This window comes from Lepisosteus oculatus, chromosome 5 (genome assembly GCF_040954835.1).
Source record: "Lepisosteus oculatus isolate fLepOcu1 chromosome 5, fLepOcu1.hap2, whole genome shotgun sequence".
NCBI lineage: Eukaryota > Metazoa > Chordata > Actinopteri > Semionotiformes > Lepisosteidae > Lepisosteus > Lepisosteus oculatus.
In genome coordinates this window covers 45964489-45983315 of record NC_090700.1, presented here as the reverse complement: position 1 = coordinate 45983315, position 18827 = coordinate 45964489, and the positions used below count along the sequence as shown (strand labels likewise).

General features: G+C 41.8%; 1 protein-coding gene across 5 annotated transcripts in view; it reads right to left on the bottom strand.

Moving 5' to 3' along the window:
- tcf12 (transcription factor 12) overlaps positions 1 to 18827 on the bottom strand; it is a 119342-nt gene that overhangs the window by 85218 nt on the left and 15297 nt on the right. For all 5 annotated transcript variants that reach the window (XM_069190530.1, XM_015343202.2, XM_015343205.2 and 2 more), the window contains one exon: positions 2122 to 2195. In XM_069190530.1, coding sequence (XP_069046631.1) covers positions 2122 to 2195 — 74 coding nt within the window. The remainder of the gene's footprint in view (positions 1 to 2121; positions 2196 to 18827) is intronic.

Sequence of the window (18827 nt, the reverse complement as noted above, 5' to 3'; positions counted from 1 at the left end):
TACTGCGACTGGATTTGTTGATGGAGAGCTGAAGATGACTCTGCGTACCAGAGAGAGAGCAGGAGGATTAGACAGACAGAGAAGGCAGATCAACAAAAAGAAAGATAGAGAGGTTCCCAAGACAATCAGTTCATGCATACAAGGGGATTAGAACGTTTCCCTTTGCTTTCTGCAGTTTTATGGCACAGACCCATGGAAACATGTAATGGAGAGGATGACAGTACGTGGTGGTGTTGCCGTCCTTAAACTGGTTCCATTCTACACAGCAACCTGGAGCATCAACACTGTTCTTGAGACACGAACTGAAGCCGAGCTGTAAAACGCAACAAATGAATTTTGAATGAGATCATAGCTCAGAGTTCTTGAGATGATTTTCTACAAAACTGCAAAAAAGAGAAGGCTTCTCATCTCTTGACTTACGCCTGCTTCGTGAACCGTCACCATCTCGGAGTTCTTGTGCTTTTTCAGAAGGGGGACAATAACTCGCTCAAGACTGACACACCCTTCCAAATTTTACGTTATTTATTTATATTTTTTGCACCATACATGTATGACTCTTCAGAGCTAATGGGTTCATGTTGTGTTAAATGCACTGTGCATTGCATTGTGTCCTTTACCTGCCTGCAAAGCAGATTCCCCCATCTGGGATGAAAAAGAAAAGTACGAAAACGCATCACAAGGACAGATGACTGCATTGATCGACACACTCGAGCAATTGTTTTCCCCCCACATCACACCTTCCTCAGCCCAGAGTGGCCTAATCATGGTGGCTCTCTATATGCAAAGAAGCTCAGCAAACAAATGTGCACTGAAATGATTGCGCCTGTTCATACTTTAGTGGCGAAAGCATCTGTCTGTTGACTTATTTCCCTTCCCAGAGTGTCAGAAATACTGATTTATATGTACCTGAAGCAGAGATATCATGTGTCTCTATCTTGTAATTCAAATCAGCCTGTCTGTGGTACTATAGCCTGTAGATGTTCATTCGGGAAGGGCACTGGGAAACAAACAAGGTAACGCCAGCGCTGTGGATCTGACATTTAACTGATTTCTAATGAAAAGTGACAAGAGATTGACATTAAATGAAATTCATACAGGACAGCAAGAACAACAAATGTGTAAAACAAACAGGAATTATCTGTCCTGCTCTCACACAGTAAATCAATGAGAGTACTTCATCTGCATTTAGCTGGAGTATTAGCGCAGTCTCGTTTACTCGAGTATTATTACTTTATTCGCCTGTCCACCCAGCTTCCTAAACGCACAGAAACACACCGCTCCAAGACAATGCACAATGTTAACAACACTTTTCGAGAGGAGTTTAAATTGTAATCAATTTAAGCTCATTCATGATTGTTTAAAACCTCAACAAAAAAAAGCAAATAAATGTTGAAATAGTTTAGCTTAGGCTGCCCAAACAGCCAGCAGATTATATTATATATGAAAAGGAATTAAATGACAACAAATGAATATTGAAAGCAGCAACATCTGTTGCAGTTTGAATGCATATTTTCAAGCAGTCTGTGTGTGTATTTTTAAAATATAAATGTTTAGCCAGTAAAACAGTGGTTGGTCCCTTTCACAGGAAAACTTGAACCCATCTACCATTTGCCAAAAATAAGCACTCATTTTAATCTGCTGGTTATAGATTTACTATCAGTTCCTCTTTCTCTCTTTGTTTTGTTTCAGAGTGTAACTGTAACAGAAAATTCTGATTAGTATTCAAGAGATGATGAAGTGAGAAAGAGAGAAAAAAAACACACCCACATCAACCAAAATTAAATGAAAATACACAAATATTTCCAAATCCTGATGTAATTAATATATTATATATTAAACATAATTATCCAACATGAGAAACTTGTATCAATACAAAAAATCCCCCACTCAGTTTAAAAAAATACGCTTAATTGAATTCATTCATCTCCTCCTGATTCATGTGAAGAGGTGAAATAACAGGGACAGGTCTTGCTTGCGGTCTGCGAAGTTTAAAATTAAGCCTGAGAGTCTGAAAATAAGATCTGAATTTTTGGGGGGGGACAAAAGAGAAGAAAAAATAGTAATTTTCTCTGATCTTGTACTTAAGAAGGAAGGAGAGTGCGTATCTGCAGGCAGCCTTACCCTGGAGGATTCGTAAGAAGGACTGGGCTGGCCCCCGGTGCCCCAGGACGATGTGCTTGTTCTCTCGTCCATACCTGTCATTGAAGAAGACACACAGCCACATCAGTCCAGCAGGCAAACACCAACCCCACTTGTCCCCTATAGCTCATACAGGTGCAGCAGCCCGCAGGCAGAGGCAGAAGTGAAGCCACACTTACACACAAAAGATACCACTAGAAACACATACAGTAGGTGGACAGACACACTGACAGCTATAATTAGCTTGTGTCGTTAAAAAAGAAATCGCATCCAAAAAGCACACATGGTAAAACTGCAGCTCTGCGTGTGTGAATCTATCACAAATGCAGCCTCTTTCCCACTAGGCGACTTCAGATAGTCTCTTTTCCACACCAGACACAGAGTTCAACAAACAGGCATCCAGCCCCTTTTTAACCACTTCATCCAATCCGGGTGTTTAATTCAATTTTAACAGGTAACTGTGCAATGTTTTTTTTTTTTACTACCACATGTTTGTTGTTCTCTACAACTTATCTGTTGGTCTGGTTGTTCCTATTTATTCTGTACCACTCTATAATGCGCTGTCTACATTGTGTGGTGTTGTCTGCTGTACTGTGCCTGGCCTGAGAGATCGGCGCAAATATGAATTCCAAAGTACAGGTGTAAATGTGGCAATAAAACACCTCAACTCTCAGGGTCGCAGGGGAGCTGGAGTCTGTCTCAGTAAGCCATGGGCGCAAAGCGGGGTACACCCTGGATAGGACAACTGTCCACCACAGGGCCGACAAATGCGCACATACACACGCCGGGGCTAACTTTTCCACAAGCCAATTAACCTACCAGTATGTCTTTGGACAGGAAAACCCACGCAAATAGGGGGAGAGCATCCACAAACTGCACAAAGCGAGCAACAGCGCCAATTCCACCCTATGTCTGGAATTGAACCCGGGGCTCCAGAGTTACAAGACAATCCAGCCAACCACTGTGCCACTGTGCCAGCCATTTGAACAAACAGGAATTTCACAACCATCTTTGGTAAATCTTCATCTCGCCCTCACAGCACAGATGAGAAATCATATCACCATGAAATCTTAACTCAACCCAGTCATCAGACAAACTTCTGCCATTCTACCGGCAAATTAAACAATGGTCTGACAGTATTCCTGGAAGCTGATGACTAACGTGTTCAAGAAACTTTTTTTTTTAAGTCTGCATGGCTAGCTCAATTATTAAGGCAATTCACCATGCTTCATTTATTTTGGTTTATATAAGTAACACATGGAAATTTCAAAGCACGCTTTACAAAAGTATACATTTAAGTTTGCTAAAAAGCAATTTAAACAGAGAAAGAGATTGGCAATGATTTAGAGCCTGACCCTATAAAAGCAGCTGAGCATCTTAATTTAATAAAACTCATTTTAAAATCACAATGTTGCCAAAGACAAAAAAGAGTATACTTTATTGTATGGATTCAACATCTGCTATGTGATGAACAAATGTAATATCTAACCCAGCAAATTACATTTATGGAGACTCTACTCAGTTCAAAAATATGAGTTTTCTCTCTCCTAATGTCCTTTTATCCAATATTGTTTGCAGGTAACAATGTTCCTTCCATAGATCCTTGTATAAGCTAAATAATTGTAAACTGGAATTTTGCAGAAAACTCAAGTTATTGATCGCACTTTTCATATAAATGCATTTCACTAAGAAGTATTATAGTTTATTCAATTTTTTTTCACATACAATCACTCACTAAAAGTACGAAGATGTATTTTTTTTCAAAAATTAAGAAAGCAGAAAAAAGTTTGAAAAATACTTCGTCTAAATTAGCTTTATATAATCCTAAAAAGACATTTCTCAAAACAGTTCAATACAATTTGTAAGACAAATAATCTCTATAATATTATTACATTTAAAGATATTCAAACACCCTGCAGGAAACACCCTTACATTTTCACACTGTTCCCAAGTGCAACGCTTAATTTCTTTAATTTGTTAGGATAATTTTGGGGAAATGAAACAATAATTAATTAGAAGAATATATTCCTATAAGTGTTTTAAGGTGCACAGAATATGTAGGAATAGCTCTCATTTTAATTCCAGAATCAAGAGATTGTTAATTTCCTGTGCAAACGCTTCAGTCACTTGGTGCAGAGTTTTAGACCGTTAATTCCTGTAATGACACACACTTGTCTCTTTCTTACAGTAACTTCTGACAGATTTTCCTTCAATCTATACATTCTGCTCCCTTGTGCTTTGAGATGTGCCTGCCCTTACAGCGGTCTCTAGTGAACCTCTCATCAGCTCTGTGCAGTACCTGTCAGTGGTGTAGCGCTTTTTAACCCCTTCCGACTACATCTCAAGCACAATCAAGGGCGGTTAACCAACAATGGAAGGAAAGCCATGTGCACTGAGCTGCCTGGACAGCGCAGTGAAATGCCTGCTCGTCAGTTTCCTTGCTTCATGCATTTTCCAGGTACCTAGCGAAATATCTCAAAGCAACCACATCTCGAACCCCCCGTCCAAAAACACGACTGAGTTACCCAGTAAAGTATGAGAAATTGAAAGCAGATACTGGGCATTTCATGTTTTTTATGAAAAACGGACAAAGAAAAAAAAGTTTCATTTACCAATTTAACAGAAAGGCCGTCTGCTCTGCCCCGAGAATTATCGTACTGCCCAAACCCACAAGAAAGCCGAAAGGTCTAGAAACGAAACTGGTTTTAAAAATGAATGACTTGGGTTTTGCCAATGAGTGCAAGTAATGAAGAAGTACCTAAAGTTCCAGAATTAGACTGGTTTTAAAAGCCAGGGTGGCCAACAGAAATAACGGTCAGGATGATCAGCACCATCTGTGTGACCTGGCTTCCTTACATTTTCTGTACAGAGTGAAGGTCATCTGAGACCCAGACATGGAAATCAAGAACCGAAATAAAAACTGACCGCATGATACTAACCCCACCACCCTGTCTGGAACAAGTATGTTATAACGCAACGCTCTGTCCCCACAGAGAAACCTCAAGAAGTACAACCTGGGCCGCTCCTCTGAACAACGCTGTCCTCGGGCCAACATTTCTTTCAGAGCAGGAGTCGGGACAATAATCAATGATTCCGATGATCGATAACTTTTCGCATCAATTAAGATTATCGTTCCGCAAAATGTATTGGCAAAAACTGTAATTGTCATCGGTCCGTATCACAACTAATGGGGGGACCAATAAGGACGGAGCACAAGGTAGGGTGGGATTGGTCGTCCTGGGCTCTTTCAGTTACACAGACCCTTCAACTGCTTGTCCGCACTTCCTCATTGTCTCCCGTGTGCAGTAACGGGGTCGGCAATCAAAAGCCGAGACGTGAACAATACGCACCTGGCTACAGCGAATCGGGTGAACGGGTACACAAAAAACAGACAGCATCCGTACACTTAAAAGCGCATTCCTGTTGAGGGGCCATGTAACCGAAGCCAATCACTTGGAGCCTTTGAGGAAACAGCAAAATTGGCAACTAGCTAATTAACAAATCGGCTACTACCAAACAAATGAGCTAGAAGAGCCGAATGGACTTTTTGGTTTTAAGTACTGCTTGCAAATAAGAATGGGTCTGGGCTGAAGAAGCCCAGTAGAAAGAAAAGCACCTGCAAACTGTCTGCAGGAGGCATGTTTCATGCAAGTAGTGACATGTAGCAGCCAGCATGGCTCATGGCAAGCCAGTGAGCTCAAACTAACACGGCCTCATTAAGGACTTCCAAGTATTTGTCTCTGTCTTCTTTCCGCATTGACTTGTAGCGGAAATACAATTAAATACTGCCCAAATACAATTTAGCTATTCAGCCAATAACTGAGAGAGTACAACTGCCAGATGGTTACTGACAGCTGGATATATTATCCCTTATCCCGGTTTTGAAAAAAATGCTATGCTTGAAAATCAGCAGGTGGCACTGCTGGTTATGCAAAACTCCCAGCAGCTTTTAAACGAGTACAGCAACAGCAGCGCTTTTTTCACACACATGGATCCAAAAAAGCTGGAAATCAGCTTTATTTACAGAAAATAAAAATCATGAAACAGAAAATTCCCGACAGTAGAACTACAAGTTAAAAATGGTGAAGTAAGCAATCCACTGAACTGTATGAATAGCGGTAAAACATCGCCTCATTAAACTACGCAAAATCCTATGTATATCTTTTATTTAAAGTGAAGGAAATTACATCATCCAGAATGAGTCAATGCTCTTCCCCATGGACCAATAAAGAACTACAGTTCATGAGTAATACATTTTTTTCCTATGAAATCAATTATTTATATTTCTGATAAATGTTGAGGTTAAGATTTTAAGAAAACATAGGAGAACTTTAAAAAGCTGTAAGAAATCTCCAGTGCCTCTGGACATTGAGTATCACTGCATTTGGCAGCTCTAAAGATAACTTTTCCTGTGTTTCTTCTGCTGTGACTCAGCTGCTTTAACCATCTTCTAAGTCCTTCAAGACAAAATGTCATACGATCCTGCACCCCGGATGTGTCAGACATGTACAAAGTGTAGTTTAGCGGGTGAAAGCTACTGGTTCCTGCTGTATGACCACGTTTCCCCCCCCCCCCATTGAGCATTACAAAGATGTGCAATTAACGTCTTTCCCACTGGCCAGTCTCATTTTTTCTCCATGACAGAAGAGTGGTTTCTCACAAAACTTCCATCCATTTCCTGTCCCCGAAACAGATACACCCTGGACAGGACTCCTGTCCACAGCAGGGCACACAGACACACTCACGCAAGGACCGATTTCACCCACACGCGAATTACCAGCATGTCTTTGGAGTGCGGGAGGAAACCAGAGCAGCCGGAGCCAACGCATGTGAACATGAGAAGAACATACAGACTCCACGCAGACAGCACCGCAGACCTGGAATTGGACCCAGGGCCCCAGAGCTGCAAGGCAGTAATGTCAACCACAGCGCCACCATGCCACCCTGCTTGTAAAACTTAACATTCATAGAATTAAGGAACGTCTTCTGTTTTGTTTCCAGTTGTTGCTTGTAGTCTGAGTTTCCTCTTAAGTTAACATTACAATACACTTTAGGGGGTGGCTACTATCTAAAACTGCAAAACCCTGAATTCATTTGTGGAAATGTCACACGACAAAAAAAAAACGGGGAGTATAATTAACGCTACTTTAATAAACCAGTAAATAAGTTTCTACTACAGAAACTGCAAAAAACCATATAGAACGTGCTAGCGACACAAATTCAATCATAACCGGGAAAGGAACGGTACATCAAAACCCGGCCAATGACATTACCCTGAATTCTTCAGCCAGGTTTCTGACCAATGAGCAGAATCTGCCAGGCACACTTGTCTCAGAACGTGCACTTGACCCAGTGCAGACCAATGGCGACTACAGAAGACGTGCCAGAGCCTACCAAACACTCTCTCCCTCAGTTTGCTATGGATCAGAGCTGGAAAAGGTTAATCAAGTTTTATTAACCCCGACTACCTGATCATCGACATTGAAAAATATGAATACACTGAATCTGTGGAGTACTTTCAGAACTCAGTGATCACTGACCACTGAAAAAATCCAATTTTCCACAGTTTAATAAAGCGTAAACAAAAACTCCTGAAACAATTCTTAGTTATACAAATTACACCCATCAGAAAGTTTTAAGGACCAAGATTTTAACAATGCTAAAGGGCATTTTCACACTTGGGAGATTGTCCAAGATCATTTTCCCCCCAAAACATACTTCACGGAAAGTAACCGTGCTTTTCTAGAAAATAAATATTTAATTCGGAGGCCCGCTCTGTATGAATTTTTTTCAGCTTTTCGAATCAATAATTCAATATTACAGACGCCATATCAGACTGCCCCTCTCCCCGCCCCGAAACAAGATGAATCAGAAGTCACAGAAATACACTTCTCTGTTACAATTCATCATCGACTCCGGGGATCAGCCCTTTCATTTCATGACCATTTTTTAACCCCATGTGGTTCCTAATTTTAGCCAGGTGCGCCAGACGGCGTCAGCTCTACAGATGCAAACCCCTTGGTACCTGCAGCCATCTTGGCTAACTCCTTGAAGACGAGCTGCACGCCGGACTCGGGGGTTAAATAAACCTCACACACACACATGCGCGCGTCCTTCTATGCAATCAGCTCTGGGCCGGCCTGCAATCTTCTGGGCTCCATTCCAAGACGAACGTCAGCTCAGTCTAAAGCATCCTTAGCCACATGCTTCCCCTCCCCCCTCCCCCTCCCAGAGGCCAACGAAATCTTTCCTCCCCAATCTCTAAAATGATTAGCAAAAGACGTAGGCCTGAGCGTATAAAACAAAGGGAAATTTTCAGTCAATTCCGAGAGCATTAGTTAATAAAGTTGTCGCATTGTTCTCTCCTTGCACAGAACTTATTAATTCTGCGTCCTCTGCATAAGTCAGTGCCAAAACAAGTTCATTTACATGCACTGTCTGTCAGGAAGAGGATTTAAATGTGCATTTTTTTTGGCACAGTCCCTGCGCTGTGTTCTCCTCTTTGTCTTTGTTTGTTGTTTTAATGTCTAGCAGCCGCAAGAGATCTTTGTTTAACTTTTCACTCTTTTATTTCCTTTATTTAAGGATTATTTACGCATTTAATTTTTTGTCAGTTTTTTCAGATCATTCCAGTCACATTAGAAATGACGTTCTCATGTAAGCACTGGAGGCACAGTGTCGAAGTGGCGAGTCTTGCTGCCTTGCAGCGCTGGGGCCCTGGGGTCCGTCTGGACCTGGGGTGCCCTCTGCCTCTGCCAGTTTACTCCCAGAGAAACACCCCCATAGTCCTAAGACACACTGGTAGGCTAACTAGGTCTGAGTGTGTGCTTGTCTGTGTGGTGTCCTGCCCAGGGTGTATCCTGCCTTATAACCCACTGCTTGCTGGGTTAGGCTTCGCCTCCTCCGCAACCCTGTATTGGAGAAAGGGGTTCAAAAATGAATGGACGGCCTTTTTGTTCTTAAGCAATAAAAAAAGAATAAAATCGTCAATATGAGTACGATATACTTCCAAGCTACAAATACAGTCAGAAAAGGTAATTTATATTCATACAATTTTCACATTCAGATGCCAGTCATTTACCTTTTTGCTCACAACTTCCAAAATAGGAGGCGTTCCAACTTAAACATCTGTGTACTTAAGTGAAAAACACATCCCCAGTTTTCATCAGCCATGGTTATAAAGACATGGCAAGCAAACACAAGAGCTTTATCAGAGCACACCGTCCAATTCCGCACCAAAATTCCATTCCCCGGAACACTCCTCCTCGCATTCTACTCAAGGAACTCTGTCGGCTCCCAATAACAAAATTAGGGTCCAGCACAACCTTCATGAAATAATAACTACAGGCTTCTCATGGTCTTTTCTCCCCACGACTGGAGCGCAGGTCTGGTCAGCTGACAAAGACACGAGTTTAACGAAATACTGAATTCCATACCTCTGCAACGCTCTGGATCAAGAGTGTAGGGTTCTAGTATCAAACCTTGTTATTTCTGGGATGGTAAAGCAAAAGTTGAAAGTGTTCAGCTGAATTATGATCAGCTATTTCTCTTCCACAGCAATCCAAGCGTTGAAATCTGCTCCTTTTTTTTTTCCTACCGACGACTCCTCTACTGGAAAAACTGGTGCTCATTTCAGTGAAACACTTCAGCCTCACACTTGGCCAACGTCGCCGTTATATCCTGCTGATGTGTTTTTTTATACATCTGTTTCATTCTGTTGCAAATAAACCTATTGTCTATTGTGCGTTCTGACAGCATAATTTGTCAGATTGCATGCGCGTGTAACACCTACATTTTATATAGATGCCATGGGAATTTATTCCGAACAGTGATTATGCCTTAGATTCACTTCCTTTTGGAGAGTGTCCATGTTCTCGTGCATCATGCACGGAATTGTTCTGAACGCTGTATAGCGGGTGATTTATTTTCAAGCTCTCATTTTAAACACACTTCAATCTTGCGCTAAGGGGCTATGAATGAAACTCTTTAACAATGGGCTGCATTCATGAAACATTTACCATCGAATTAAATCAGCACCCACTTTTTTTCTCATGAGAAAACCCACAAATCTTTCACACTACAAATTTAAGAGGTACTGAAACACATTAAATTATTTTTTTAAACTTGTGTATTAAGGGCAATTTTGCTTCCTTATTTAAAACTGAACTTATTTTGTCATATTTGGCCCATGTGTATGGCCAAAGACCTCCATGAACTAAACACTTATGTTTTTATCCACTTTCTAATAATAACACAGATGGCAAAATTATCGCAACGTGGAAGCTGTATATGGCCCAAATATCCTCAATTAAAAAAAAAAATCATTAAGACTAATAATTAAAATGGTAATTATAAAAAATGAAAACTCAATTACTGTTTAAAATAAATTTTGGCTGAAACCTGATTGGAAAAAGTTCTAGGAAGGCAAAGACCGAGACCAATTTTCTCTGGAGTACGTAATTACTGAGTAACAGTTAAAAAAAATTATCCAAGATGTAAAGAAGAGTCTGGGCATTGGTATAAAAACAGACTTTCCTTCACTGTGTGATTTTGTATGTGAGCTGCAATAAGTTCAGATCTAAAGCTTTATGAAGCCTTGGCTGTCTTTATGAAGTCTGCGCTAGGTCCACACACTTCAATATGACAACCAAAGATCATTTTCCATTTACCCAAGACAGCGCATATCCAAAAAACAAATTAATCGGAGAGACAGAGAACGGATTTATTTTTCTCATCAGTTAACCATTTAGAAGAACATTCCAACTATACAATAATTAAAATCCAGTAAAAAACCACAACAAAGGGTGAATGTTGTCCAGAGAGAGAAAGCAACCGTCAGCGATCCCTGTAGATAATGAAGTGACACTCTCTCTACCTGTTCCTCACAGAGCTGGTGTCCCCAGGAACGCCTCCAGGTCGGCGTTTGACGAGCACGAACGGCTCTTTACCAAAACAGCGGGAGAGAAAAATAAAACACAACCCCCTTTTCGCAGGATGGAACATTTGAAACTATTAGCGAAAATTGGCCAAATTAAAAAAAAAACTGCTACATAAAACTGGAGAGGTAAACGCCAGCCTCTGCCGAAAGGCCTGTTTTAAGGAAAGCTTACGCAATGGAATATGAAAATTAAATATGACAGGCATAATTGGCTATGTGGATGTGCATTCACAACGACATGTGCAGGGCTTGCACGTGCTCTGAAGTCAGGCGAGCAAGTATGCAAAACAGGAGCAAGTCCCACACTCAAAGGGGATGAGGCTTGCCGACCTTAGATGATCTCGGTGTTAAAACAAAACGGGCCTGCAAGGCACACACAGCCTTATACTGTACACACAGCGTCCTGGCAAGCTCCTCGCGTTATCCTTCACCTAGTGTCCACAAGACCTGAAACGCCACACGCGCCGGCTTCTAACCCTCCTCTTCCAGCAGGGATCATGACGCTGTGCACCGTCACGAGCGCACGGCACCGAGCACAAAGCAGCGCCACCTTGAGGGGAGGGCCGGCTTGTCTTCCTCGGGTGCCCATACGCTTCCTCACCTCCTCGGCGGTCCGGGCCACTGAAGCCCTGGAAGGCCCGGGAGTGGAAAAACCAGCACACTGCTGGCAAACCCTGAAAAACGGCCTGTTTTGCTGCTGCTGAAAAAACACTTCGCCAGACGTGACTTCATGAGGCAGGTTCCAAGTCATCTGACGGAATCTGGCTACCGCGTAACGCTGGGAAACGCAAACATTTGTTTTAGGCATTTGGAGCGACACCTACGAAATCAGTGATGAGGATGAAATCGATCGAGGAGAGAAGCTCGTTAGTAACGGGTAACGTCTGCGGTTGCTAAAGCATTACAGTTTCTTTCCTCGCAGGAAAATTGAAAGAAATGTTTTCCCCTACACATTCCTTCACCACTAAGCACCAGTAATAAATAAGCACATTTATTTTTGCAATTAATATGACTTTTTCAGACAAATGCACATGTACATATATTACATATATATAAATGAAATATTAAATATAATACACACAAATCCATCCCAACTCACCAGTTTGGCAATGTAGGCAAAACTTAGAATTTCGCACGACAAATATTGGGTATGTTTAATAAATTAGTCAGTGTTGTCCCAACAGCCGAAGTCTAGAGTTTCTTAAATTTACAAGGAGTACAACAGCAGAAAGAAGATGAAATATCTGGTGAGATTTACAAATTAAACACTTCAGGAGAAACAAAACATGGATTACTACCCAAAGAACGCTGTAACATAAAAACCAAAAGACATTTACATCATGATTTCAAAAAGCTGAAATGTCGGGCAGGGTACAAGAAGACGCGTTGAGAGAAATTTTGTCCCGTGTCTGTTTGAGTATGTAGAATCTGCCTGTCTGCAGACATAAGTGAACTCCGTGTTGGTGGAAACATCAAGCTCTGTGCCTGTCATGCCAGCCTCTGTGGTATTCTAAGCAATTTCTCCAGTGCACCTGTATTGATGAAAGAGAGTTTGTCAAGACGATCAAGATGTCTTCATTAAACACAAATCGTGCTCCTGAGCTCAGTCATCTACAATGGGCTGTCAGAGAAAGGAGAATCCTAGAATTTTAGAGGACACAGTGCATTGAAGAGAGCACAGTATTAACCAGTTATGCTCAAAATAAAAGGTAAATTACCTGTGGACGGTACCATTCTGTAGCTTTAGCTAACATAAAAGTTTCACACCAAGAACTATACCTTCAGGGGATTCAACTGTGAGCAGAAGTTATTTTAAGTTATCCATGTTCTATCTGGTGTTGCTTTCGCCACGAGTGATGTGATCTTAAGTACTTCCCAACAGGTATTTTCCCAAACTAAGCATGCATCCTGAAAATTACCAAACATGGAGCGAAACAAATAACATCTTTATTTATACACACACAACAACACAGAACTGCTACCCTCTCCAACTTGGAATATAGATGTAAATCTGTACTTTTTCACACCCATTTTATAAGCTTGTTCTCTTAAACTTCAAACATGACAAATTCACGAGAGAGAGAGAAATACACACGCAGAGCAATGCAAGAGTAATCCATGGTCATTTTCATGATGCTGATTACTTGAATGGGTTTCCAAGTGTGATCGTTAAACAGCTAAAATTACAAATCATTCTTTTTTTTCTCCAATACTACTTAAAACCATTTTCAGCCTTGCTCGTCTTGCAGACTGTTTTACAGCTTGCACTCGACAGTTCTATAGTTCTAGCCCTTGCGGACATCCAGAGGAAACATATCCCTGAAGAGTTAAATTGAGGTAACCAGGATCTGGATTACACAAAAACACCAGCAGATCTCCCACAGTCTGAAAATTTCTCTTTATAATGGACATTTATTAAACTCGTTCTTTAAGAGACAAGGGTAAGCTTGTGTAAGCTGGTATCTAGTATCCTTGGATGTCTAGGGAATACTGATGTGATTCTAACAAACCATCAGGCATTGTTTAAATTACCTGCTACCTCTGATCTCAAATTTGATTGTGAAGATGTACTGTATACATCATAGCATTGCAGAAGTGATAAGCATCATCTCCCACACAGCCTGAAAAGGAGACAACTGATTTACAGCATGAGATAGCCCCATGAAATATAAAAGGCTACTCCAACCCTGCAAGGAGGGTGCCCAGAGAGTGGCCGCATATTTCTATGCTGTTAATGGTCACACACAGAGAAACACACAAGGGTTAACGAAAATGAGAAAATAATGATCTCAGCCTACTCAACGAAGGCCAGCAGAAATTTAACTTCTGCTGAAACAGCAAGTTAAAAAAATCTGCCAAGATTTACCTAAGCAGGTTACTAGGAATTTCCTAAGAAGACCAATTCCCCACAAAATTAAGTGTGCAATGGCATGCTTCTTTTAAAGTAAACTCAGTATTTGTGGAGGGGTCATATTCAGGTGGCACAGCAGAAAACATCCTTCATTCGTCTCTCTGTGCTCTAATGATTCAAAACTATGCAAATAAAATGCTGGAATAACACACAATAATGTGTTAAACCACATGTTTTTGCAATTGCTGGACACTGTGTCCTCACTCGCAAACAAAATCTGTTTGTCGCCGCCAAGAGATTCTTTTATTTTCACATTCTAGAGCTCTGCTTCAGCGTGTTTAGAGTTAGAGTTTCCAACAGATCCTGTGTTTAGCCCATACTGGTACCAAAAACGTTTATACACTTTGAGTGACAACAACGGAGCATCAATTAGAGCCAAGAAACAGCAATTTTACCCACTTTCAACATTCTGGTGGGTCTGTTAAACTCTCTCACAAGTTATTTAGTTGTTGGCCTCCTTCTGCTTTTACTTAAATATTTTATCAAGCACACCTCCCTCAATCACATAAACAGGGACAAAAGCTGAAACTTCCCAAGGTAAAAACAACATTTTTAGAAATTTTTCTAAGGGTTAAAGGGTTCAGGATTGACAAGGGCTTAAAAGCCCTCTTTGGAACCAGTCGGCGAGTCCGCAGCCTCAGAAAAGGACCCATTCAACAGCACCGCCCTAAAGGATACCTGAATTCACAAGTTTAACCTCTCCAGGAAAACCAGAACCACAGTGCTACCTTCATGCTCACAAGGATTCTGACGTGACTTGCGTTCCAGCTGGACTAAGAAAAAAAAATTAAAAAGAGAGAAAGACCTGTGCATGTGCCAAAGACGCCACTCAAAAGCGCCTCTGTGTGGGGCCAAGCTTCCACACAAATAAACACAGCAAAACCAAGCAAGTGGAATAAAATACCTCCAAAACCCACAGCACAGGATGAAATGTAGCACATGAAAATCACAACGTTTTCTCATTTTTCAGATTAGCGCACCACTTATCCCGAGAGACTGCCAAAGGCCTGTTAACTGAAACGCGCTGGCTGTGCCGGCAGACGCCAGGAAAGACTACAGTTATGATCCAGGCCGAGTCTGCCCGCGGACGACACAGAACAGCGAGCAGAGTGACCCCGCATCACACTCTGGCAACGCTTCCTTAAAAAAAAAAAGCAGTGAAGAGCGTTACAGCCACCAATGCGCCTCAGTTGTCGCATTTGGAGAAACATAAATAGCTCATATAAATCTTACTGCCCAAACGGGAAAAATAAGAACAAGATGTCAGTTCGCACACACACACGCAGGACACAAATTACGCCTGATAGTTAAATTTCTTCATTTCTGGCAATCTGCAGTACATAGCCGATTCACAAAATGAGCCGTTTGTTTTATTTACTACGACAGACTAAACCAGACTCCGAACAATAGCTCCGGGTTTCCCCCAACAAGCAGCAGAGATCAGTGTACAAGAGGCATTGGTTTAAAACCACAACTGCGGAGTTCAAATGTTTATTTATAGGTAAATTGTTTCCTATTTGGTTCTTGTAAGCTGTTTTCCCCAATGTTGGACTTCAGCAGTCTTTGCAACTTGCCTAACGTATGTTTTTTTGTGTGTGAACATTTGAGCTCAGACGGACTAATCCCCAACTCTCATTCCCTGCAATTTTCACACTTCCTTCCTGCACTGAGCGCCCGCGCCATATGTTCAGACACCGTTATTAAAGGAAAGGTGCTCTTTTGATCAATGGCTGACTCCTCCCCTTCCCCTAAAAGTGGGCCTAACTGTGATTAAAAACACAACCACCCCAAGACTACTGAGTGACTAGTGGGCAGAAGAAAAAAAGAAGGCAAAAGATTTTGAATAAAAATGATCAAAATGAGTAAAAGTTTAAGACACTAACAAAATCGCCAAGGATCTTTCTTACCTACCACGTTTTACACCAGAAACCTATCCACCAGGTTGCTTTTGCATTCATGTTTCATTACACAGCAAAAGTGCCTCTTGAATTTTAGATGTACGGTACAAGCATGCAGATTAAAAGCAGCATTAAATATTTTTAATATACGATAACTTTCAGATGGTCTGTACAGAAGGATACACATGCAGCACAAAAGGATTAGCTTGCAACTATACTACAAATCACTTCTAAGCACTGCAATGTTTATTACAAGAAATTATTTGTACTGAGCTGCTCATTAGTACTGTTAATGAGGACACAGCCTTATGACTGATATCAGAACACACAGCAGTGGGTATTCATTGAAAACGCATTGAACAATTCTGAAAACTCTTCGGAGAAATCTGCATAGATGGTACTATTACAGCACCTGAGCAATTAAAAAAGGAAAATTTCTACTATCAGAAACAGAACTTGATTTCTAATCATCTTATATATGCAGCTAAGCCACTGCATCAAGTCAGGATAATGGCATTTCCATCATCATCATTATCCGCAGTAATGAAAAGACTGTAATAGCAGCAGCAGATACACACTGCTCTGACGACAAACTGTGGCATTCTGAGTGCACTGTTTTATTTCACAAAGTGCTCGCCCATTCACCCCCCACCAGTCACAACCCTGTCAGCGCCCCAACACAGTGGGGCAGGACTGTGCTTGTGCGACACCGAGGTTCGAAACCGAGATCTTCTGAGCGCCCGTCTTGGACCCCGGGTTCCTCACGTCTTGTGATCTCGAACACCGGTGAAGTTTCATGGAAGGGAGGAGAGGAACACCTTGAATTTTTACGCAACTTACCACTCCCCACCTTAAGAAAGAAAACAAAAGGCTATCAGGCTGACGTTATCTCTGTCCTTTGTGCATCCCTCGGCTCTGGTCTGAAGTGGGGCTCCCAACGTGGAGAAAAACTAACAAGAACAATTCTTTTCATATTAGAAACTAGCCATCACCCTTTCCTATTAGAGGCAGTACTCCTGTGATCTCGTACAACCCACCTTCCTAAACACAGCCCAGAGATTAACACCAAAAACAGTCACTTGCGCCCCACTACTGTCAGGTGGCTTGTTTTCTCACTGTCTCAGCTCAAAAGGGGGACAAATGACAAGCATTGAGAAACTTTACAGCTACCCTTAATAGGCCTGCTCTCTTACGTACTACGATGCGTCGATCTAAAATTATCCAAACAAAAATACCAGATATATCAGCAGGTAAAAGTTTGATGCATAAGATCCTCAAAACCAAAACTACTTTGTCAAGATTTTCACATGGAGGGGTGGAGTTGATTACTAAAAAATGAGTTAGAAAAAAATATGCGACTTTGCAATGATTCATATGGAAACTACATTTGTAGCTTAGTTCATTTTTTCACAGCTAATTGTTCAAGAGCACACTTGTGCTCCTCGTCCACGCTGACCAGGGGCACGAGAACAAGTGAGGAAATAAAAAAAGTGCAGAGGAAGCTAGATTTTATGGATTCAGGCTCCTGCGTCACACCGTTACTTACAGTACGTCTTTTAAAACCACTCTGTACATTATGCAAAGGGCCTTTCTCAATATGGCTTTATCAGCAGAAGTGAATAATCTTCTCTATTATTGCAACGACAGCCATGGAAACAAACAAACCTGGGGTTATATAAATGTAAAGTTGATGGCTTTACAAAAGACCAAGATTTAGTACAAGCACGTCATCTGTAATTTATTATTCCAAATCCCTCAAAGACAAATTAAAACCAGGAACAAATCAGTTGAACAGAATAATCCGCAAGTATTTTTAAGGCAGAGATTTAGGTTCAGTTTGATTGGTCTACAAAGCTGAGGACCTATTTCAGAACCTCCTATAAAATAACGAGCCTGATCAAGTGCGAACGCAAAACCAAATTATCCTGATGCATAGCAGAGCCTTAACCACTCACTGTTGGGATTATACAACAATGCCTTCCACTCATCAGCATTTTCTATATCTGAAATGTAAATCCTGATAAAAGCATCAACCCTCAGATCATGCTACGCTCAGCGCTCACAGTGCCTGTTTCACGAACGCAACTCTTAAGACTCTTACAGGAGTCTTTTTTGAAGAAGCCGGCACTGAAATACTCAAAATGCCCCCCTTTTTTTATATCAGGTACAAAAAAACGTCCCAGCTGTGTTCCTTAAACACGCCGTACGTGAATGTGCAAACACAGACTTGACAATGTGCGATCCCACTGACGCCTATCTTAACATACCACAGCAAATTAATAAATAAGGCGAAGCACACCGGGACAGAGAGAGGGAGCAGTTCTTTCACACAGGGTTCAGCCACCGGTATTTCTGGCAGGTTCCACACTTCGCTCGACTTCGCCTCTCTGTTTCACTTCTGTTCATGCTCAGCGGCGCTGAACGCCCCAGTTAGCTCGCCGTTACCGCTCGGCTTATCCGGGAGGTAGGCAAACGTCGTCGCCGCCGGGAGACGGGGCTGGAGGACAGCTCACACGAGAATGAGAGGGGCAGGGGGCGAGGATGTGTGGGGAGAGAGAGCACACACGGCGGGGGCCCGCGCCTGCCCAGGAGGACCGGCGACACAACCCGCGAGCGAGAGCTGCACGCGTCAACAAGGGCATCAGAGAAGCGTGCGAAAAAAAGCAGAGGGACCAGAAAAATAATCTCAAGTATAACAAACGTTTTGGTGAAAAGAAAACAAAGAAGGCGCCACATGTATGCCTCTCTTGCTGTGCAGGACATTCTAAAACTGTGCAGCAGCCCTGGTCCCGATCCCTCCCAGGATGAAGAGGTTAAAGATGAGCGTCTTGTCCGAGTCTAAAACTCTTTTTACGTGGCAGGCACATTGTACATTGTATCAGGACAGGCGGCAGCAGCACAATGGAAACTACTTTCGTAAATGCTTCATTTGTTTGAACAG